Genomic DNA, 23150 nt, shown 5'->3' with positions numbered 1-23150 from the left:
CAAATTTCAGATCAAGCTTCTCGTCCATGTTATCTATCCTCTTCTATTATATCACCAAACGCAATCAGATATCTTCCACCTAAGATTTGAGTGAGCAGAGAGTTACATATCTATGTCTCTCCGTCAGTTTTCCAGCTTCCTGAATCCTGCCTATTTGCAGCTTCTTTTACTGCTTCTCTATGAATGGAATCAAACATCGAGTCTCCAACTCCTAGTCCCTTCAGTATCCTCTTCAACGCAGATATCTTCTCTGTCTTCTCCTTCATTAGTCGCTTTGCTATGCATATCAGTACAGAACAGAACTGACTAAACCGGGATAACTTCAACTCATATCAGCACGGAGTAGTGAACATTTTGGAGCAAACAAAATGAGGCTAGTACCAAATAATGTATGTGTGATTGTGAGGAGAGGGTTTGAGAAAGAATGGTAAGGGTTTTAGCTCAACCAAGCATCTTGCTTTCTGATCAGATGTGCTTGAGACTTAGAGATCAATTCAAGAATTACAACCGATGCTAATCAAAATACTTCTCTGAGTTTATATTTCCATGAAAATACTCAGAATACAAATAATATTTCTTACAACCATAGCAATGACCGTCAAGGTATTAAGTCACCTCGATCAACTGAATTACGAATACAAATTGTGGAACAAAATATAAATTCAGAACACTGCAATACTATTTTGTGTGGACAACGCTCCTTACAATTAGAGCAAATAGGTCGAGACGTATGACGATTGTTAAGCAAAACCTCTACCTTTTCGCTATTGTACAACCATGATGAACCCGGCATCATGTATAAGTCCACCCCAAGCAGGCATTCAATGTGTAGGGCAACACAACAATTCTCATCACACATATAAAATCCTATGCTCTGATCTATCTTTCTCTCACATTCTTCACACCAATGTGTCTTGGTACTTGTCTTCTCCCCGTAAGAAAGAGTGAGCACATGCTTATCATCTGTATACCTCACCTTTTGAGGCAAAGTAGCACACTTCAAACACAAAGCAAAGTCGCATTCAAGGCAATTGAATGTTTCATCTGTGGAACAATGTCCCGACTCTTTGCAAACACAACATGTTCTTTGCTCTTCTAGTTTGGATGTTAGGAATAAAGAATGTATGTGACTTTGATGGTCTAATGGCTCGGAAATTGTGGCACATGGCACGTGTAGCTTAAAATGACACAGTTCTCTGTGGCACTTATAGAAGAGACCATATGTGCACAACCAAGGACAAGCTGAGCATTTATTCTCATCAGTCATTACACTGTCATGTCCTACCACCAGAGTGAGCCAATGAGGATGTAACGGGTGATGCATTATGCGAGAAACATTTGCACAAACTTCGTGGAGAATGAACTCACATTGCATACATGAGTAGAAGTTACCGAAACAGATTGGCATGATGCATGCTTGGCACATCTTATTATCGTCGTAATCTTTACTTGTGTACTCATCCAGTGTCAAATGATGATGTGGATGACTGAAATGTTGTATGATCCTATCGCTTACCCTGACAAGTGGCTCTAATTCTTCTTCTTCTTCTGGCTCTCCCTCAAGTTCGATACCATCCCACACATTTCTCTGCATAGCACATTTTGAATGAGCCGCAAAAAAACAATCTTCGTTAGTGCAAGAAAACCCCCCGTAATTATTATCCATCTTTCTTCGACAAACACCACACGACCAATCTCTTTGATCAAACGAAGGAGTAAAATAGATACGATGGGGATGGCGTGATATCTTAATGACACGTGGTAAGCGGTCACACTTTTGATGAACCACAAAGCCACAAGGGGAGCATATATAGAAAGGACAATCTGAATCAGACAAGGCACAAACGTCGCAAGTTAAGGAAGCGTGTCTTGGAAACAGGGTAAGTGTATGGTCGTGGTGCTTCGGATGGTCTATAGATAAGACTGGTGGTTTCTCCACACAAGCAAGATTGATAGCCAAATCACAAGCCGAACAATAATAAAATAGCTCATTGAGATCTTCATCACAGCAAAAACATTCCCTCGTCCTACCATCGTGTTGCGACAAAACAAGCTGAAGAGAATGTTTTGAATGAAGAGTGTGTTTGATCACAACAGGAGCCTTGTCATATTCCTCATGGTTCTCGCCATTGCATCCTCGGCATAAAAAATAGGAAGCGTCTTCTCCAGTTGACCTGAATATCTCCCAGCTAAAAGGTAGACAGTTCCACTTGTCGCTGCTCCTCGAGAAGACTTCTTCAACCACATGAAAGTTTCCATCATCAAAACGTACTTGTTGTTGAGGGCATAAGGAGATAAACTTCGTCGACTCTGAATACATAGATATGACGAGGGAGAATATTTGATAGATGAGTGATACAAGCTCCGGCTCCGGCTCCAGACGCCTTGTTTGACTTACGAGTGTTCTGAACTCCCAATCCAAATGTCTAGATTTGGCTGGAGATGAATCTTGAAAAATTAGTGATATGAGCTCCGACAGCGACTCCGGCTGAGAATCATAATCCATGGATTTGAAGAGAGAGATTGTTTGAGTAGTGAGTGATAAGAGCTCAGACTCCTGATATGCCTGCGAATCCAAATCCATTGTGTTGTTGACCAGCGAGATTATTTGAGCTATGAGTGATATGACATCCGAACTGTAACCCGAATTTGAATCGTCAACAAAGATTAGTTGAGAAATGAGTGATACGAGCTTCGACTCAGGATCCGAACCTGAATCCTTCAATAAGTCGAGGGAGAGTATATGACGGTAGAGTGATACGAGCTCCGGCTCAGGCTTGAGAGCCAAAGTTTGTCCAACCAGTGTCATGAAGTCTGTATCCTGAACCGGCTTCTGGTCCGAATCCGAACTTTGAGAAATGAATGATATGAGCTTCCTTAGCGGTTCAGGCTGGGAATCCAAATCCATAGAGTTGAAGAGGGAGATTGATTGAGTAATGAGTGACATGAGCTCCGACTCCGGCTTCGGCTGCGAATCCAAATCCATTGAGCTGACCAGACAGATTATTCGAGTAATGACCTCCGGACCCGAATCTTCGAGAGGGGTTAGTTGAGAAAGGAGTGATATGAGCTTCAACTCAGGCTCCGAATCTGAATCCATTGTTTTGCCCAGAGAGAGAGACATGAAAAACTTTTAGTAAACTTACTTGAATAACAAGAAATTTGAGATTTTTTTTGAGTATGAGCAACGTATGTTTCGCTAGATGTAATAATTACATATTCTTATAAAAATTATCACTATACATAAAATCAAGAAACAATCTCAAGACAGGCTGTCCGAATTCTAAAGTCAATGATCCATTTAGAGAATAAAATACATTAACAAAATAATTTGATTACACAACTTTCTACACTAATAAATAATTAGCCTATGCCACTTTCACCTTTCACATTTTACATTTCCTTAGACAAAAAAAGGACAAGATCATTGAATAATAAGTTTTGGATTTTGATGGTGTACTACGACACATACACATTAACGGTTTTTTCTTCTAAAATCTGCTATTATAAATTTTATATTTTAAAAATAAATAGTGTTATTGTAGTCAAAAAAAATATATATTTACATCTTGCTTTCGCTAAATATTTATTTTAGTTAGAACATTTTCTGTTGTTGTATAGTAGTTTACGTTATTAAATATTTCATAATACAATATATATTGGTTAAGTTTCTGTTTTGTTTTTAAGTTTGGTTAATTTTTATTTTGAAAAATATTATAATTATATACAAAATAATATTATTATTAAAATTATCATATATAGGGGAAATTTCAAAAATAACTCTTTTCAGATATGTAAATGTTCCAAAAACAAAAACTTATACCTATGTAATATATTTTAAAGACCAAAATATTCTATAGTAGATTATTTTATATATAATTATAAATATGTTAATTAAGTTGATTATACAACTGTAAATAATGGTTATAATTGAATATGTTAATTTCAGTCAATATTGATTCTAATAATGTAATTTATTCGAAAAAATGTTTAGCTCGAAGTGAAATCTGTCCAGTATTAAAGTTAAAATATATATACATTTTCTAAATGGTACAGAGTGAAATATGCTTCGGAGAGGCAGAGACGTGCGGAGATGTATGAGTCATACACTAGAGAGCAGACAGATACAGCTATTATATTGCTAATTGCATTAAATTATTAAACTATGACTTGAGAGTTATTTGGTCTTTCTTTATTCACAAATCACAAGGCGATTAAAAAACAAAAGAAGCAGAGAGATGATTATTAAATTTCCATGCTTCAGCAATATATAAAAAAAAAAAATACTAGTGAAAGGGAGAGCACTATAGAATATACTAATCTATGACTCAAGTGATGAACAATATAAAAATTGATTCAGCAACAAGTTGTAAAATCTAACGACAAGTTATACACAACGAAGACAGTCAAATTTGTCGTAACAGTTGGTTGTTATTTGCTATTGTCGGCAAGTAGCAAATGAACACATTTTTATATCTAAAATCTGTGAATTCTAAACCCTAACTTTTTAAGAAACTAAATTTTTTGAATCCTGATTTGATCAGTTTGCTAACCATTAACTAGAGAATAATTAATTAGTTGTTCATCTAGCTTATTTAAGACTCTCTTTTTTATAATATATCATGTTTAAGGAGTTTTCTTACGTTTCATTTTATAAGATGTTTTACAAATTTTTATACAGATTTTAATGTTTTTTGATATTTTTTTAACTTTTTAGGTTCTGCCGTCATTTTTGTGATTGGATGGATACTATTTTTTAATTAATTATTAAATGATATTAACTTTTTAAAAATAATTTATTTAATTTTGTGCTCTTATCTAAAAATCTTATAATTTAGAATAGAAGAAGTATAATTTATCAAGCTAATCAAGTTTGACTATTAAAATCAACCCACAGGAAGAAACCAAGTTATAATTTTCCAAATATTATATGATGAAAATTATGATAAAATATGATGGAAATTATCAAAAATATGGGTTTTTGTGGAATCCAACAGTATTTAACGATGATTTATACTGGAATAAACATCTTATCCATGGATAAAAGGGTAACAACGAATTTTGACAGAAAATTAATAACGCGATATGTTTTAATTCATTGGTTACCCTTTGAAAACAATAAATTAATAAGTTACACTTTGAAAACAATAAAACAATCTGTTAATTATATTATAATTAGTTTTAAAACAATCTTTTATTAAAGATATCAAAAGTTTTCACTAGAAATGACAAAACTTCCCGGGAAAAAAAAAGTCAAACCTGAGTGGAGAGAAGTGAAACATGGGTGAGGCAATACCGAAGGAAGTGAAGGATCTGTGGGACAAATGGAACATACGTGGTCTGGTGATTCTCAGTCTTGCTCTTCAGACAATCCTGGTTCTTCTCTCACCAAACAGAAAACGAACTCACCGGCGTTTTTTCCGGTTGCTCATTTGGTCGGCTTACCTTTTAGCCAACTGGGCAGCAGAGTACGCTGTAGGACAGATCTCAGATAATCAAGGAAGCGAACCGCAACCCAAGAACACTGATCTTTTAGCTTTCTGGGCAACCTTCCTTCTTTTACACCTCGGTGGTCCTGATACTATCACGGCTCTTGCTATCGAGGACAATGACCTCTGGCTCAGGAGCTTGTTCGCTCTTGTCTGCCAAGCTGTTGTCACTTTCTATGTCTTTTTGCTCTCTATACCAAACAATATTTTCGTACCCACATCGCTCATGCTCGTAGCCGGAATCATCAAGTATGTTGAGAGGATAAAAGCTCTACGTGGAGCGAGTCTTGAAACCTTCAAGGACTCAATGCTAGAGGATCCTGATCCTGGTCCGGATTACGCAAGGCTCATGGAGGAGTATCAAGTTAGGAAGATGCTTAGAGAACCTACCCAGATAGTTAGGATCGAGGAGGTGGAGAAAGGTCAACGACCCAAGGTTTTAGTGAGGTCACCTAACAAGCTGACCGATCTCGAGGCTGTCCAATACGCCTACAGATACTTTAATATCTTTAAAGGTCTTGTGGTTGATCTCATGTTTAGCTCTCAATCTGAGGAGTTAAACAACAGCAAAGAATTTTTCCAGCAATTAGAACCAGAGGAAGCTTTGAGTGTTTTAGAGGTGGAGCTCAGCTTCGTCTATGGTACCTTTTACACTAAAGTTAACATTTTGCATACCTGGATTGGAATATCTTTTCGTTTCATGGCCTTGGCCTCCCTTGTCTCATCCCTCTGCATCTTCGCAACGGCCAAGAAGTCTGATTACAACAGATTCGATGTCGACCTTACATACGTCTTGCTCATAAGTGGAATCGCGCTTGATTTGGTTGCGATTTTCATCTTCTGTGTCTCTGATTGGACATTTGCCAGATTCAAGAAGCCAAAGGAGGATGACGACGGTAAGGGCTCCCTTGTCGGTGCAGTTTTCAACTGGATCCTCAGTTTTAGGAAGTTGAAGTGGAAACCTTATGATTGTTCACACCGAGTAAAAGGCAGCAAAACCAAATGTGAGGTTCTTGATAGAAAGTTTATATTTCGCAGATGGTCTGAATACATATATTCATACAACCTGATTGAGTACTCTCTTGGAATAAGATCTTCGAGCATCCACAATACTGACGGATGGATTCACAGATTCTTTGATGCTTTCATTCAATCTTTGTGTATTGACAGTGTCGTCATTTGTATCATCCGAGGAATCAGCTTATGTTTCAGGAACATGAAACATGAGATCGATCGTGCTCGCAGCTGGTTGTACGAGCTTATCTTTCAATCATCCACGGACAACAGAAAAATGTATTGTGCACTTTACCCTATGAAGCTTTTTCTGAGATTCTGGTTTGGTATCCCTGTTTTCTACTATGTCTTGGACTTCTTCGGCATCTCAGATCAGCTCAACCGGGTGATTTATACATCAAGTGATCGCATCACAAAACAGATGTGGGAGTTCATATATAAAGAGGTTAAGCGAAGATCAGAAGCTGCTGATCGTGCTGAGACTGCCAGTGATATATATTCTACAAGGGGTGAGTGGGTGCTCCATGATATATTAAATGAGTCTCTCCGCATGAAACTGCTCCGCTACGTGACTCAAGCTGACTATGATCAGAGCATTCTTATGTGGCATATCGCTACTGAGCTCTTATACCAAACAGAGAAAGCAACGACAGCGAATGAATGTAACCGCGAGTACAGCAAGATCCTTTCAGATTACATGATGTACCTTTTATTCGTGCAGCCTGCTATGATGTCAACAGTTGCAGGAATCGATAAGACAAGTTTCATGGAAGCTATAGCAGAAGTTAAGAAGTCTGGAGAAGCTAAAAAGTTCTTAGAGAGGAAGAACCGCGAGGATAAAGCATAGATAAGGTGTGCAATGATATTTTATCTACTCTCGGGGAGTCAAGGGAACGTAAAGGTAGGCGAAATCAACGCAGGAATGTGCTAGCTGATGCGAGTAGATTAGCAAATGCGCTGAAGCAAATAAGCGGGGAAGCCAAGTGGGTGATAATGAGCAATGTGTGGGTGGAGATGCTTTGCTATGGAGCAACTTACTGTGATCCCAAGCAACATGTTGCGCAACTAAGCAAAGGAGGTGAATTCATCAACTTTGTTTGGCTATTGATGGCTCATTTTGGCCTCGGAGACCAATTCCAGACCACAGAGGAGAATGCTAGAGCCAGGCTCATTGTGGCCAAGTAAACTACTGTGTTCCTATACTCTTCTTTACTTTTTCCCCTGTCTCACAACCCATTTGTAGTCATTTTTGTTAACCTGGCGAGTGGGGGAGTTGGTTTCGTTGCTAAACAATATGTGGTATCTGATGACTTTTAGGTGTTATTATTAACTAACTCATTTTTCGGATTTGTGTTTTTTTTGGATAATTAAGAAGTTATTATCAACTAGATATAGTGCCAGGAGTCACTCTAACTAGCATTTTGAATCATCCACTTTTAGACTAGGAAGAGTTTTGTAAAATGGTGAACGAAAATATCTTAAAACAGAAACAGGGGACAGTAAAGAGAGTGTCGGTAACATGATGTTTCAAAGCCAGTCATTCAACACACAAAGCTACAGATACACGCTAAACAAGTACTTAAATGATTACAGGCAACAATCAAGATGCATAGTACTGCGTAAGGAGAACTAGCTCCAGCTAAATATATGATCTTCACTCTTGTGATGCTGCCTCCTAGAAAGTCATGGGGATCAATCAATCTCAGTCCTGCAAATAGGCACGTGAAGATGAAGCTAACATGAGACAAGAGTTGTTGCAAGGCCGTATAAAAGAGGTACAAAAAAAATATGATGCAAATGAATTTTGACAAGTAGGATTTGTAAGTGTCTTTCCTGATGAGTTCTTTAGTGTGCTAGAACGTTAGAGTTGCAAAAGATAGCTACAAATTTACTTTTCACAGGAAAAGGAAAAAAGGAATGAGAATCATGGATGATCCTAAATGTTCACTAGAATAGAACTTTGTAACTTACCGAATTTGGGAAAAGTCCCTCCAATTTGGGCAGTTCTCCACTTTCAATGACAGATTAGTGAGAGTTGACAGTTCGACTCCTTCAACAACTTTCTCCAGCTTCTCACAATGCTTTACATTAAGGAATTCTAGGCTGCCAGGCATATCCGTGAAAATCGTTTTGATTTCCGGGCAGCAATCTAAGCTTAGGTTTTTCAGATTCTCCAACTTACCAACAGAGCTTATAGTCTCTATTGACGCAAGGTTTGTAATCGACAAAGTCTCCAGTGATTGCAAACTATCCTCATCCACTTCATAGAAAAGTTCTTCTATTTTTTTTTTTTTTTTTTGAATCTAATGTTAAATTATATTCAAAGAAAAATATCGTTTTTACAACTAGTGCAGCTTGAAATCGAAAAAAAAACTGAAATTTTGTTTTTACAAAGGAGACTTAACGCCTAGAAAGAAACCAAGCTTGTAACCCTTTCTCGTATCTTCTATCACCCATCCGTTGAATTGTCGTGAGCTGATTGCGGACCTGTCGATCTACCATCCTAATCAAGTTGGCTGTAGTGTGCGGGCTTTCACCATGGCGACGACCATTTCTCTCCCGCCAAATGGTGTGAGCAGTAGCTTGAAAGACATAGCGAACAAGAAATCCCTCTAAACGGTCCAACTGAGAACTTGAAACAAAAGCAATGATCTCATTCCACACTTTGGTATATCGAGCTTTGAATACTCCTTTAGCTAGAACAGCCCAGACTTCAGAAGTATAGATGCAATCAAAAAAAAGATGATCTCTGGTTTCAAGGTGCAATCGACAAAAAACGCAGACCCCGGTTTCTCCTCTGTTCCATCGCAGCATTCTAGCCCCTGTAGCCAATCGATCATGGACAGCAAGCCAAGTGCAGAAACTATATTTTGGCGTCGCATGGCTAAACCAAATACCCCGATGCCAAGCTACAGTATTTGAAGTCGTCCGCATATGGTTCCAAGTATCCTTTGTAGAGAATTTGTTCGAGAAGTCGTCATTCTTACCCCGCCACAAAACAATATCATCATGTGTGGTACGACGATGAAACTGAGAGAGGAGAGCCTCCTCAATGAGATTGAGAGTGTCCTGCCGATGTCGACGGCGGCGGCGGGAGGACCAAGCCGCTGCCACAGTCATATTTCTCTTGATCCCCATATCGATCATACCTCTATCCCCCATGAGTTCATGCAATCGACCAAGAGAAGACCATTTGTCAAACCAGAAAGATGTTTGCTCTCCACAGCCCACTTCTACCTTTGTATAATTTTTTGCTAAGTCTCTGTATTTTAGAAGTTTCCTCCAAATCCATGAGCCTAAACTAGCAGCTTCTTTGGCAATCCAAAAACAGTCCCCTTTCAGCAAATATTTTTCAACCCATTTAGCCCAGAGAGAATTTCCATGAGAAATGATTCGCCATACCAACTTAAGGCAACACACGTCATTTGCTTCTTTAAGATTGCGAAGGCCAAGTCCTCCTTCTTTCCTTGGCAAACACACTTGATCCCATTTGATCTTCGCCTTGTTGACATTCATTTCGGGGCCCGACCAGAGGAAAGCTGAGCAAAGGGTCTCAATGTCTTTAATACAAGCACGAGGGAGACGGAAAGCTCCCAACCAGAAGTTACAAACACTCCACAAAACAGAGCTTATAAGATTAAAACGGCCTGCAAAAGAGAGATACCTTGCTGTCCAAGAACTGATCCGTTGTCTTATCTGCTCTAGTAAAGGTGTGTAATCTGCTACGGTGAGGCGTTTAGTAACCAAAGGCAGCCCCAAGTACCGAACCGGAAGCTGACCCACAGTGAAGAGAAATTGGTTCGCAAATTGCTGGCGAGTAGTGGTTGAAACACCAGCCATATATAAAGTCGACTTCTCCATACTTATTTTTAAGCCCGAGACCTTAGCAAACTGATCAAACACCTCCACAATTCCCTCAATTGATCTTGTTTTACCGTCAGAAAGCACCATCAAATCGTCGGCAAAACTCAGGTGAGTCAAGCCAAGCTCCTTACAACGAGGATGGAAACCGAACTGCCCCACTCCCGCAGCCTTGTCGAGTAGCTTCGAGAGAACGTCCATACAAATGACAAATAGGTAGGGAGAAAAAGAACAACCTTGTCTTAACCCCCGAGAGCTCTGGAAATACCCTGCTAACTCTGCATTAACCTGAACCGAGAAAGAGGCGGTAGTAATACAAAGCTTAATCCAGTGAATGAATTTTTGAGGAAAATTCAGAGCCAAGAGGACATTAAGTAAGAAGGACCATTGAAGCGAATCAAAAGCCTTGGAGATGTCAATTTTTATCGCACACCGTTCTGAGATGGATTCTTTGTGATAGTCCTTGACCAGTTCCGTCGCAAGCAGCACATTCTCAATCAACAAACGGTCTTTGACGAAAGCCGATTGATTCCCAGCAATAAACTCCGGTAAAACCAACTTCAATCTATTTGCGATTATCTTGGATATGACTTTGTATATGACATTGCAGCACGAGATTGGGCGGTAGTCTTTCATCTCCGTTGCCTCCAACTTTTTTGGAATTAGTGCTAGAATTGTTGAATTTACACCCTTAGGTAAAAATCCTTTAACAAAGAAGGATTGAACTGCCATAGAGAACTCATCACCAAGGATATCCCATGTTGCTTTGTAAAATTCTGAAGTGAAACCATCAGGGCCAGGAGATTTATCATTCGGCATAGCAAATAATACCTTCTTGATCTCCTCTTTGGAGACTTCAGTTTCAAGCATAGTTTGGTCACTAAGTGAGCATCGAAAAGGTAACAACTCCTGTAACACTTCTACCTCTACTCCCGCAAAATCGGATGGAACAAATTGTAAGAACTCCCTGAAATATCTCTCAGCCTCAATCTTGATATCTTCCCCTTGAACCACAGTTCCATCACTACACTGGATTTCCTTAATTGTGTTGATCGCTTTCCTAGACGCTGCAGCCCTATGGAAAGCTTTATTATTCTTATCTCCGACCTGGAGCCAATGCAATTTCGATGTTTGCTTTAAATATTTCTCCTCAAGACTAGCTACATGATCCCATCTTAAATAAGCCTCATTTTCTTCCGCCATTGTTAGCACAGTGGGGTTAGATAAGTTCACCATTTGTTTGCTAGAAAGATCCTCCAAAGCTTCTCTAGAACGCTTTTCCAGATGACTCAAACACTCCTTTGACAAATTCCTGAGAGCTGGTTTAAGCCCTTTTAATTTCTTAGTAAACCGGAAAAGCGTCGAGGTGGATAAAAACAATGGCTCCGTGCCCTGCCAATAGCTCTCGACTATCGGCTGAAATTCCCCCATTTCAGCTAGCACATTGACAAATTTAAATGGACGTCTCTTCCTTGGAGTAAGTCTCTCATCCCCAAAAACTTTAATACGGCCTCTCAAGTGGTCCGAGCATCCCCCTGCCTCAAAAACACTATATGAATGCGGAAAAATCTGACACCAAATATCATTGACTAAAACCCGGTCTAGCTTTTTCATAATTGGATCTATGTCTCGCTTGTTCCACCAAGTAAACAAAGGACCATGGAAAACCATGTCTGTGATAGAACAATAACTTACTGCTTCTTGAAACTCCCGCATACCCCTCGTTACCATGGGATTATCCTCCACCCGAGAATGTTCAGACATAGCTAGGGTCTCATTAAAGTCACCCAAAATCATCCAAGGTTTGCCACGCATAATCGGAGAATCAAAATGGTCCTTTAATTCCTGCCATAAAGCCGATCTTTGTTCCGCAAGATTCAACGCATAGACAAAAGAACAAAAAAACTCCATAGTTTGGTCCTCTAATTTTACAGAGCAAGTGATCAATTGTTCACTGTTGTAAAATGGAGTCAAACGCACATTGTTCTTCCAAACAACCCAAATGCGACCTCTTCTATTATGCTCATAATTTGTCAAAAGTGACCAATCATGAAACACACTCTTAATAACTTCCACGACATTCTTCTCCTGAACCCTTGTCTCTAACAAACAACCAAACTGAAAATCTTTTTCCCTGACCCACTGCTTTATTACGGAATGTTTTGATGATTTATTTAAGCCCCGGACATTCCAAAAGAAGCACGACATCTAGTGGGAGTTGGAGTGACCTTTCTTACTCGGATCTCTAGAGCTTGCTCTAGAACTTTGAGACGAATAGGTCAAGATTGTCTTATGCGCGGTTTTTGAATCCCGAGGTAGAGAAGGACGTAATGTTATGTCCGCTCGCACCCCACGAGTTCTCGCCAAGACCCCAGTTTCCTTGGGCATGATGACGTGTGGTTCCTGCATGATGACAGTCTCATCGATTTCTTTTCCCTCCAAATCTCCTCCCCTATCTAACTCCACCTCTAGCACAGAGTAAGGGTTGGAAAGCACTGTAATTTCGCCGGCGTTAACTTGTACTTGATTCTTAGTTGGGCTGCGACCGGATTTCGATGGAGTGACCCAAGGCTGCTCCATAATCTCTCCGTTCTCTTCAACTGGAATCAAGTCAAGCTCTGCAGTTTCTTTGGAAAGATCAACAACGGAAACAGTTTCTTCAGCCACTGGAAGTGACGGAACATCTGGTTCAGTCTCAATACTCTCTTGTACTTTCACTGGCGAGACATTTCCTGCAATTTGCTCCTCCTTCTTCTCCAAGGAGAGGCAAGTGGCTTGTAAGTGTCCCCATTTTTTGCAGCAGCTACATCTTGGAGGCAACCAAGGATAGGCATACTGAACTATAGAATCCATCTCTCCTTCTTTCTCTCCTGTAAAAACAAACTCCGATGGTAATTCTTTCGTCAAATCTGCTTCTACCAATATTTGTGCTTCTGTAAAGCTAACACACGCCTCTGTTTTTGGGTGTAGCCTAACTGGCTTTCCCACTGCACTAGATAAAAACTGCAGGCCCTTATGAGTAAACATGGTTGGCGGAACGTTCTTTAGCGTAACCCATAATGGGATTGATTTCATTGCTGGTTGAGTGTCTTCCGTGAAGGGAGACCATTTCGATACGATCATAGGAATATCCATGATATTCCACATTCCTCTGTTCAATATTCGATGCCTCATACCCTCATTTCTAATACGAAACTTTACAGTTGATTCATTGACCTCAAACACATCAAAGTTCTTCTATATCAAAGCACATCTTTAACCAGCAACCCTTCACCAATTTGGTCTTGTTAAATATAGATGTGACCCTTGTAGAAGTGCAGTCTACAAAAGACACAAATTCAGCATTAGCTAGTGTGTCCTCATCTAGCTCATTAGTTTCTTTGATCTCCATGGCTTCCTGGTGACTTGGGGAATCAAAACGTGATAGTAACTTCTTATATATAGCTCTGTCTATGGGGACCTGAAGAAGATGTTCCTTGCTGGCATCTCCCTTCTCAGTACAAGGTTCAGCTGAATGAATCTCTCCTGTTTCTTCTGAGATTTCTTGGGATGATACAACTGCATCAGCGGAACTGACATTCTCAGATCTATCATGTTCAATGTGTTCCTTTATTTGGCTCCATGTCTCACCTTCAAAACACCTTCCATCTGCCAAAAAGATTCGCTTAAGACAATGGGTTTTGGTCTCCTTTGGCAACTCCGGTGTCTCCACTTTCGTTCCATATAGATTCACTTCTCGTAGGTAAGACATGTCTTCAAATGATCCCTCAATCTTCGCCAGCTTGGTACTGCCGGAAACATCAATGACTTCGAGATTTTTCAGTGTCTGGATGTTTGGGATCACTTCTAGATTGGTGCAATCCCTTATGAGGAGCTCTTTGAGACTGGACAACTCATCTATGGTTGAGGCCAACTCGCTAAGATTAGTGCCTGACAGATTAAGAATTCTGAGTTCATTCTTATCCTCAAAACATACTTCCAGCATTTTCACTAAGCTGGAAGTGCCAGAGAGATCAAGAATTTGGAGACCTGACAAGGGCTTCAAACTAGGCAATCTTCTCAATTTGCTACAATTGCACAACAAGAGCCGAGTCAAGGAGTGAAGCTTGTCGGCCACAGCAGAGTCCTGAAATATTGGCAGTCGCTCTATTTGGCTCTCCGAGAAGTCAAGGAGCTGAAGTTTTTTAAGATGATAAAAGCTTTTGTTTTTTATTATGTTTTTCTCGTTGCCGTTTGCGTGGTCAAAACAAGTTTGAAGCCCACGAGCACCAGAAATATCAACAACCTCAAGCTCTACTAGTTCTTGTATGTCTGGCAAATCTTCCAATAAAGGGCAGTCCCTGATGATGAGACAGTGAAGCTTCTTCAGTTCAGAAATACTGGAAGGAGAAAATTTGATCTGAAGCCCTGAGAGATGAAGACTTTGAATATCAGGCATATCCATAAAGAAGTCGTCAGATATTTTCTTCAGGGAGCTGGCTCCGGAAACTTCAAGAACATGTAACCCGCGGAGAGCCTTAAGATCCTCTATATCTTTAAGTAGGTCACAGTCCCTGATCACAAGAACTCGAAGTTTTACTAGCTTGGATAAAAACGAGACAACAGGTTCCAATGCGGGTTTAAAAAGGCCAAGTATCTCAATATCCTTCAGCTTTTCAAAAAAGTCTTTTAGAGTTTCACGACGCAAACGGTTTCCACTAATCAGAACTGTGGTAGTTTTATCTCCTTTCCTTGTAGTTTGAACTGCTTCTATGATGTCATCCAGCTGGTTGATTTTCCCTAGACCCTGTGTCCTGTCACTACCACAAACTTTAGCAAGTGAGATTCGAGATCTGCCTGACAGTCCACGACCCCGAAGATCTATTAAATACTTCATTGCAACCTCTGGCATAACAACATTGTCCTCATGTATCTTTAGAAAACCACGTTCTAAAAGCTCCATCATGACTTCATGGCCATCCATATAGGCCTCTGTAATGGATCTAACAGGATCGAAGTAGCCTTCAAGAATCCAATGTGCGATCAACTCCTGGTAACAAACACACCCACAATGCTCAAAGAAGCTCAAGCTATGCCAGAAGCAATCAACAATAGAACTCTTCACGGTATCATCTGTTTTTAGTAACTCATATGCGAGATGTAGAACAGGATTAGCTCTATTACGGTCAGGATCAAAAGAGGAAAGAACTGCTAAAAGAACCCCCTCCTGCTTTGGAGGAAGCTGAGAAAATTGAAGCTTCCACGCAATGTAATTTAGAGACTTGGTTAGGACAACGACTGCAGCTGGCAAACCGATGCTCCTTTTCACTATATCACACTCTAGAGATTCAAGTAAGTCATATTTAATCAGGGACTTGAGTAGACCCATCAAATAAGTATCTGTAAAGAAGGCGCTTAAAATCTGTGACGCATCAATGGTATGGGGGTCAAGTAAATCGCCTGCCCCATCCGTCGTAGCATGGGACTCGATCTCTTCATCAGAGTCTGCTTCTAACTCCTCTGTGGCAAGGGAATCGATATCCCCAACAGACTTAGCATGTAACTCCTCTGTGGCAAGGGGTTTCATGTTATCTTTAGAGTCGCCTTCTCCTTTTCTTCTTGTGAGAAGAATCTTGATAGGTCTGAAAGGAGCAAGGAAAACTTCAAGTTCCAAATCTTGCATCACTTTTGCTTCGTTGGTCACATTTCCTACATCATCCAAAACCAAAAGGAGGTACTTCTTTCTTTCACCCTTGGCCTTCATTTTCAAAAGATTATTTTTTTCAGCCTTTTCCTTCTTTTTCCTAAGTTTTACATGAATCTTTTCCTTCAACCTGACCAAGTATTGAGTTTTCTGATCCTCTTCCTCATCTTCACTATCATCCTCTTCACTCTCTTCTTTATCAAGAAATACTGAAAGCTGAGAAGCTATATCCTCGTAAAGGGACAATACATGGAAATCTTTATTTAGATTCAACCAGAGAGAAACGTAGCATGAGGAGTCTTCGTCTTTAGGTGCACGCTCGAATATTTCGCGAGCCATCCATGTCTTACCAATTCCAGCTTCACCAACAAGCAAGACTCTCGAAACATTATCATCTTCTAATGATTTAAAAATCTCTTTGCAAGATACTGCTACACATTTTTCCAAGTAAGCACTATGTGGAGAAGCCATCACAACTGGTAAGCAAAAACACAAGGAAAAGAAAATATGTAAAGTCAAAACTCTGGAAACAAGATGAAAGAATAACTAAAAAAAAAATCAATAATGGTTTAGTAATCGTGAATCCGTAGCAGAAGATGAAAAGTCTAGAAAGTTCAAAATAGTCAATCTATATGTTTGGTGTGCGAATACAGAGAAAATGACGAACCTTGGGTGAAGCAAACTCGACAATGGCCCTTGTTTCCTCTTCGTTGCCTTTGATTTTGATTGATCACTCCTCCTCACATTTTTACAGATTTTGAATTTAAGTTGGAGCTTGGAATTAGGATGCCCCCAGTAGATTTTATCTCCCCCTCGATTTACTTACAAGATTGATTTTTTTTTTTTGACTCTCTTTTATTTTATTGGGTTAAATTTGTTTTTTTTTTAAAACACACATTAAAAAAATGATTATTAATTATCGGAACCTGTACCGAAGTATCTCGGTTACGAATACATTAAGATAGGTATATTTTTTAAACTTCCACTTCTGAACTTATCATGTGGACAAGCCATTAACTCCGACATTAAATATGGTTTGGGGAAGGTCTCCGGCCTCAAAGTCTTTCTTTATTCACCGTATACAATTGCTAATTGCATTAAAATATAGATAACATGACTTGACATTTATCAGGTCGAGTCTTTCTTTATTCATAAGAAATTCATTAGAACCTCAAGATATCTTAGTGTTTTTTTTTTTTTTTAACACAAATCTGCAATATATCAATAAAGACTAGAATAGTCATTGTTTACAGCATCAAGAATAACATAAGGGATAGAGTGATGGTAAACAAAATCAGAAATAGAAAAACGTTGAAGATTTGCAAGACAATCTGCAGGATTGTTGAGCTTTCTAGGAACCCAGTTAAAACGAACATCCTTAAAACGTTGCATCCACATCTTAATTTCGAATATCCAGTTGAAGACATCATAACGCACACATCTATTGTTTAGAGTGTCAATAAGAATTTTGCAGTCTCCTTCAAATATAACTTTCCGAAAACCTCGTAGCCAAATATTTTGCAAAGCACCAACCAAGCTTTGACATTCCGCTTCGAGAGGGGAAGAAACAAAATGACCAGTCCATTGAGAAGCTCCTTTAAACAGACCCCGATCATCACGGATAATCCAAGCCGCAGTAGCTCGATTGGTAATAGAAAGAAAACTACCATCAAAATTGCATTTAAACCAGCTTGGAGGAGGGAGAGACCAGCGAGGAGGAGGAGCTCTGGAATGGTGTGAACCATGAACTTGAAACTGAGATTGGCGATGAGAAACAATATTAACATTAAGCCATTCCTCAGCTTCCTGTTTAGCTTCACGAAGATCCCTACGCCAATTGTTATTTAATCTGCAAAAAACTAAACGATTCCGGCTTCTCCACAATTTCCACATGATCCATAAAGGGAGATGAGTAAGAAGATCATTATAACAATTAACCCTGTGAAAGTCAAACACAGCCTTCATCTTATCCTCAAAAGGTAAATTGGGATCAGATAAACAAAGAAGAGGAACAGTTGAAGCTCGCCAAATCTGGATAGCATGCGGACAAGTAAAGAAAATATGGTCAGAGGTTTCAGAGTGCCAACCACAGCGCTTACAGTTCCCATGATCAGCAATATGACGGTTAACAATTTCTTCACCAGTAGCCAACGCACGAGAAAGAGATTTCCAAAGAAAATGGTGAATTTTAGGGGGAACTTTCAATTTCCAAATATCCTTCTTAATGAGGGGATTACCATAGGGAGGACTAGCCTGAAATAAAGAATCCGGATGATGAGAAGCAAGCCAATAACCAGACTTAACAGTGTAGAAACCCTTATCAGTATAATACCATCCCAAAATATCATTGTGTTGACTAGAGCTGATCTTCGTAGCAAGAACAAAGGAGATATCATCCGGATGAATCAAAGCATGGAGTTTATCAATATCCCAACCCATTTTATTTGGAAGAAACAGGGAGTTAACCGTATGATAAGATAAGTTACTGTTGTTGAGGGCTCTAGGCGGACGAGGAGGATGAACAGGGAGCCAAGGATCAACCCAAGTACTGATCATATTACCATCACCAACCGTGTAGCGAAGACCTTTTTTCAGAAGATTCTGTCCATGGAGAATGGATTGCCAACCAAAAGAAGCTCTGGAACCACGTCCAACATTTAAAAAGTGAGTGGAAGAGAAATACCTTCCACGAAGAGTTCTAGCCATAAGACATTGAGGATAATGAAAGATACGCCAAGCTTGCTTAGCAAGAAGAGCTTCATTGAATTTTTCAATATCACGAAAACCAAGCCCTCCTTCCTTTTTCAAAAACTTCATACGGTCCCAAGCAATCCAGTGAACTGAATTCCTTTGGTGATTGTTATTCCACCAGAAATTTGATATAATTCTCTCAATATCTTCACAAATACTCTTAGGGAGCTTGAAGCAATTCATGGAGTATACAGGCATCGCCATGGCAATCGATTTAAGGAGAATTTCTTTACCCCCTTGAGACAAAAACTTAGTGTTCCATCCTTTAGTTCTTTCAGCCACCTTCTCCACAATATAACGAAACATATCAACCTTTTTTCTTCCAAATTGCTCAGGGAGACCCAAATACTTGCTACAACCACCATCATTATGGATACCAAGAAAGTTGCGTATCATAGTCTTGGTAGAAGCAGAGATCCGTTTACCAAAAGTAATAGCCGACTTGCTGGTGTTAACTCTCTGACCTGAAGCTTGTTCATATTGATAGAGGATATTTTGAATAGCCTGACAAGAACGCAGATTGGCTTGACAGAAAAACAGAGAATCATCCGCAAACAAAAGATAAATAATAGCAGGACAAGCATTACCGATCTTAATACCTTTAATATCACCTTTCTCCTCAGCCCTTTTCATCATATGACTTAATACTTCAGCACATAAGATAAATAAATAGGGAGAGAGAGGATCACCTTGACGGATACCACGTTCAGGTTTCACAAAACCATTAGGGGAACCATTAATGTTGATCGAGAAGGTAGCAGTTCGAACACAAGTCATAATCCATTCAACCCATTTAGATGCAAAGCCAAATTTCAACATAGTTTCTTGGAGAAAATCCCATTCAAGTCTATCATAAGCTTTAGTGATGTCAGTTTTGATAGCCATAAACGAATTTGCACATCTTTTCTTCACCTTTAGAGCATGAATAACCTCATGAGCAATGATGACATTATCAGTTATAACCCTCCCAGGAATAAAAGCCGCCTGCTCTTCAGAAATAATATGACTGAGATGATGCTTTAGACGAGCCACAAGAATTTTAGAGATAATCTTGTAGCTAACATTACAGAGAGCAATGGGACGATAATCACGCAGATGAAGAGCATTGTCAATCTTAGGGATCAAACACAGATTAGTGTGGTTCATATCTTGATCAAAAACACCACAAGTGAAAAAATTCTGAACTTCTTCACAAATCGAACCCTTGGTAGTTTCCCAAAATTGTTGATAAAAGGCACTTGTAAAGCCATCAGGACCTGGAGCTTTTGAAGCACCAATATCAAAGACAGCTTTTTTAATCTCATCTTCACTAACAGGTCTTGTCAGATCAGCATTCATCTCCTCTGTAACACGATGATTAAAACCATTAAAAATGTGATAATGGTTGTTCTGAGGAGTTAATTCACTCTTGTACAGGTTGGTGAAAAAAGTCTGAGCAACAGCACTGATATTACTATCTCCACGGTGTTCACGTCCTTCATCATCAAGAATGGAGTACATACGCTTACGAGCTAAACGAGTCTTTGTAGATGCAAAGAAAAATTTATTATTTCTGTCCCCACAAGCTAACCAGGTCTTGCGGCTTTTAAGGCGCCAAAATTCTTCCTCTTCTTTATACGCATGGCTAAGAGAGTTACGCAGAACACGGATTTGATCAGTGGAAGAACCATCAGTATAAGCTGAATTGATACGATGCTTGAGCACAGCAATGTCTTCCCGAGAATTAAATTTCGATCTCTGTTTCCACTTTGAAATCGCAGAACGATAATGGGTGAGACGACGACATAAACTACTAGCAGACCCAAAAATTTGGTTGTTCCAACTACTGTTAACAACATCAGAGAAACCTTCCTTATTAATCATTCTACTGTCAAAACAGAACTGACCATGACGAGGAGTGAAATCATTAGAAATAGTAGTGATGACCGGACGATGATCAGATTCAATAAGTTCCAAAAATTCAGAGTAAGAAGCCGGATTCTGAGCTAACCACTCACTATTAACCATAGTTCTGTCAAGACAACAAGCAACATCATGGGAGTGACGTTTACCCACCCAAGAGAAGCGATCTCCCAAAGCTTGAAGATCATGAAAATCACAAACTTGAATCATTCGTCTAAAATCAGTAAAAGAACTCTCAGGTCTTGGGGGACCACCTCTCTTTTCACTGTTATCTTTGATTTCATTGAAATCACCAATGGCCATCCAAGGGCCAGTTCTAGTAGTAGCCGTTCTTTCCAGTCTTTCCCAAACCAAATGACGATAGGTAGGATTTGGATGACCATAGACACAAATCAAACAGAAACCAAATCCATTGATCTGAACATACGTATCTACAAGATTGGGAGATTGAAACAAAACAGAAACAGAGATACTACTTTCCCACATAAGAGCAACACCACCACTAAGACCATGAGGAGGGACAGTAACAATATGATCATACCCTAAATCACCACAAACATCCCTAACAACATTGTCACTTTGCTTAGTTTCCATAAGGCAAATGATGTCCGGAGAGAATTTCTTCTTGATCTCCTTCAGACGTCGAACTGTGAGGTCATTGCCCAGTCCTCTACAGTTCCAAGCAGTTGTCCTCATGGGGGAAGTGGTGGTTCTGGGCCCACCGCGCCTCTTTCAAGTCCATTTGGGTGAGAAGAATCACCCGAGCTGCCACTAGTAACTTCTGTGTCACGAACCAACACTTTGGAAGATCCTGAGGAGCCTGCAAAATCAGAAACATCATCACGTTTCCTTTTACCACATTACATAGATGGGAGCATCACAGTATCATCAGGATGGGGGGACAGATCCAATCTAGGGCGAATCCAGGGATTGGTTGCAAAGTCAGCAAGAGGATCAACTGCAATCTCCTCAGGGAGATCCTCAATGTGAGCCAAAGCATCATGATAAGGATCAATATCATCAAGAGCAACATCTTCATCCGCATTCACAGCCGCATCAAGGACTGGTTCTGGTTCCACGATTTCACGAATGACAACACCTTGGTTTTGACGGATTTCTGGTGGAGGGTGCTCATCATCTTCTTCGTCATTTGCAAACTGTTGTTCAACATCATCAGGGAGAACACAAGCACCAGTATCATGGGTTAACAGACCACACACCTCACAGAAACCACGAAGTCGCTCATAGCGGAAACGAAGAAGAGTGTTCACCCCCTCTTGGAATTGAATATGTCTCTGAAAACGGAGAGGGAGTTGGATATCCCAACTTATCTGAACACGAACAAACTCCACACGTGCTGCAGCCTCACCATCGTAATCCACATCCAAAAGTGGACCAAGGGAACGACCAATGTGAGAAATCACATCGCGATTGAGGAAGTGAAACGGGATTCCACGAACTTGAACCCAAAATGGAATGAAGTTGATCAACGGAGCATTGTCAGGAAACCAACGCTGAAGCACCAACATGCGATCATTGAAAGCCCAAGGACCACGGCGAAGGACCGTTGAGAGAGACTCCTCAGACGGGAAGATGAATTGGAACTGGTTACCACCAATAATACGGCCATGGACAAGACCGGATTGGCCCCAGACACGCGGCATGGAAGCAATGATGGATCGAAGGTTCTGTCGTCTCGGCATCACAGGTCGTCCCATAAGGATGAAACGGTTTTCAGCCATCGCATTAGCCACGATGTTAGGGGGAATCGTCATGGGAGCGTCATCGAAACCCAAGTTAATGTCTTGAACTGCACGCCGTAAATTCTCTGCCATCTTCACAATCACAAGATAGAATCGAAGAGGAAAAGTAGTAGTAAGAGAAGAGATTGAGTAGATTTGTAAAGATTTCGATTCCATCCAAATGCATTTATAATAAAACCAGAAATTCTAAAAATATCTCTCTTTTGTACTTAAAAAAAAAATGCTTTCTTCACATATCTATTTTTTAAAATACATTTTATTAGATTTATAAATTTATAAATTTTTATATAAGATAGTTCTATATAATAATTACTATAAAGAGATTTGATTCAAATATTTATAAAGTTTTTAAAGATGTTTTTTTAAAAAAATAAAATTTTTATAAAATTTTACACACATATGAAAATTGTTTGTGAACTGACTGTCTTTAAACCAGTTTGAGTTCTTTTTATTTTCTATTTTTAACATTTTACCAGTGGAGTTCTGAATAGGGTTTTACTAAATGACATTGATTGTTTATTTTCTGCAATTGAAAAAATTTATGTATTTTTAAACTAATATTAAATAACTTGAGTTTTTTCTGGAACTTCTCTAGAAAATATAACGGTGTTGTTAACAGCCGTTACAGCGAGAGTAGGAAATTAGAACAAGAAAAAGAATTCATACTTTTTTATCAACGATAAATTA

General features: G+C 39.5%; 4 protein-coding genes across 6 annotated transcripts; 1 reads left to right on the top strand and 3 right to left on the bottom strand.

Annotated features, from left to right (window-relative positions):
* Positions 1–514: 514 nt before the first annotated feature.
* LOC17877162 lies at positions 515–3100 on the bottom strand. 3 transcript variants are annotated; one of them, XM_023788218.1, is made up of 2 exons: positions 2713–3100; positions 515–2310 (listed from the first exon to the last, which is right to left on the bottom strand). In XM_023788218.1, exons 1-2 carry the CDS (start codon positions 3098–3100, stop codon positions 599–601), a joined length of 2100 nt encoding a protein of 699 aa, XP_023643986.1. In that variant the 3' UTR covers positions 515–598. The 3 variants fall into 3 exon arrangements, with proteins under 3 accessions (XP_023643986.1, XP_023643982.1, XP_023643989.1); XM_023788214.1 differs by having other exon boundaries at positions 515–2362; positions 2762–3100; XM_023788221.1 differs by having other exon boundaries at positions 515–2410; positions 2828–3100.
* A 2180-nt stretch (positions 3101–5280) lies between these two features.
* LOC17877035 lies at positions 5281–7426 on the top strand. Its single transcript, XM_006281871.2, has one exon. The coding sequence runs from the start codon at positions 5281–5283 to the stop codon at positions 7348–7350; it is 2070 nt and encodes a 689-aa protein (XP_006281933.1). The 3' UTR covers positions 7351–7426.
* A 1385-nt stretch (positions 7427–8811) lies between these two features.
* Positions 8812–16777, bottom strand: LOC17875470. Its single transcript, XM_023781692.1, has 4 exons — positions 16715–16777; positions 13669–16523; positions 12735–13601; positions 8812–12506 (listed from the first exon to the last, which is right to left on the bottom strand). The coding sequence occupies exons 2-4, from the start codon at positions 16516–16518 to the stop codon at positions 8904–8906; spliced, it is 7320 nt and encodes a 2439-aa protein (XP_023637460.1). The 5' UTR covers positions 16519–16523; positions 16715–16777; the 3' UTR covers positions 8812–8903.
* Positions 16778–21560: 4783 nt separating this feature from the next.
* LOC111830187 lies at positions 21561–22619 on the bottom strand. The gene has a single exon (XM_023781687.1). It carries the CDS (start codon positions 22617–22619, stop codon positions 21561–21563), a length of 1059 nt encoding a protein of 352 aa, XP_023637455.1.
* Positions 22620–23150: the final 531 nt, after the last annotated feature.

The sequence above is a fragment of the Capsella rubella genome, unplaced genomic scaffold (assembly GCF_000375325.1).
Source record: "Capsella rubella cultivar Monte Gargano unplaced genomic scaffold, Caprub1_0 scaffold_8, whole genome shotgun sequence".
Classification (NCBI taxonomy): Eukaryota; Viridiplantae; Streptophyta; class Magnoliopsida; order Brassicales; family Brassicaceae; genus Capsella; species Capsella rubella.
The sequence above is the reverse complement of the archived record's forward strand: the minus strand, read 5'-3'. Positions and strand labels throughout refer to the sequence as shown.

What these genes read in the sequence shown, in the direction of transcription:
- LOC17877162 (XM_023788214.1), bottom strand. Translation starts at nt 3,100, where the DNA reads ATGGATTCAGATTCGGAGCCTGAGTTGAAGCTCATATCACTCCTTTCT. An exon ending in TCAAGCCTGAGCCGGAGCTC is followed by an intron (nt 2,363 to 2,761) that starts GTATCACTCTAC and finishes CCGGAGCCGGAG; the next exon opens with CTTGTATCACTCATCTATCA.
- LOC17877035 (XM_006281871.2), top strand. Translation starts at nt 5,281, where the DNA reads ATGGGTGAGGCAATACCGAAGGAAGTGAAGGATCTGTGGGACAAATGG.
- LOC17875470 (XM_023781692.1), bottom strand. Translation starts at nt 16,518, where the DNA reads ATGGCTTCTCCACATAGTGCTTACTTGGAAAAATGTGTAGCAGTATCT. An exon ending in TAGACTGCACTTCTACAAGG is followed by an intron (nt 13,602 to 13,668) that starts GTCACATCTATA and finishes GCTTTGATATAG; the next exon opens with AAGAACTTTGATGTGTTTGA. An exon ending in TCATGCCCAAGGAAACTGGG is followed by an intron (nt 12,507 to 12,734) that starts GTCTTGGCGAGA and finishes GTAATAAAGCAG; the next exon opens with TGGGTCAGGGAAAAAGATTT.
- LOC111830187 (XM_023781687.1), bottom strand. Translation starts at nt 22,619, where the DNA reads ATGGAATCGAAATCTTTACAAATCTACTCAATCTCTTCTCTTACTACT.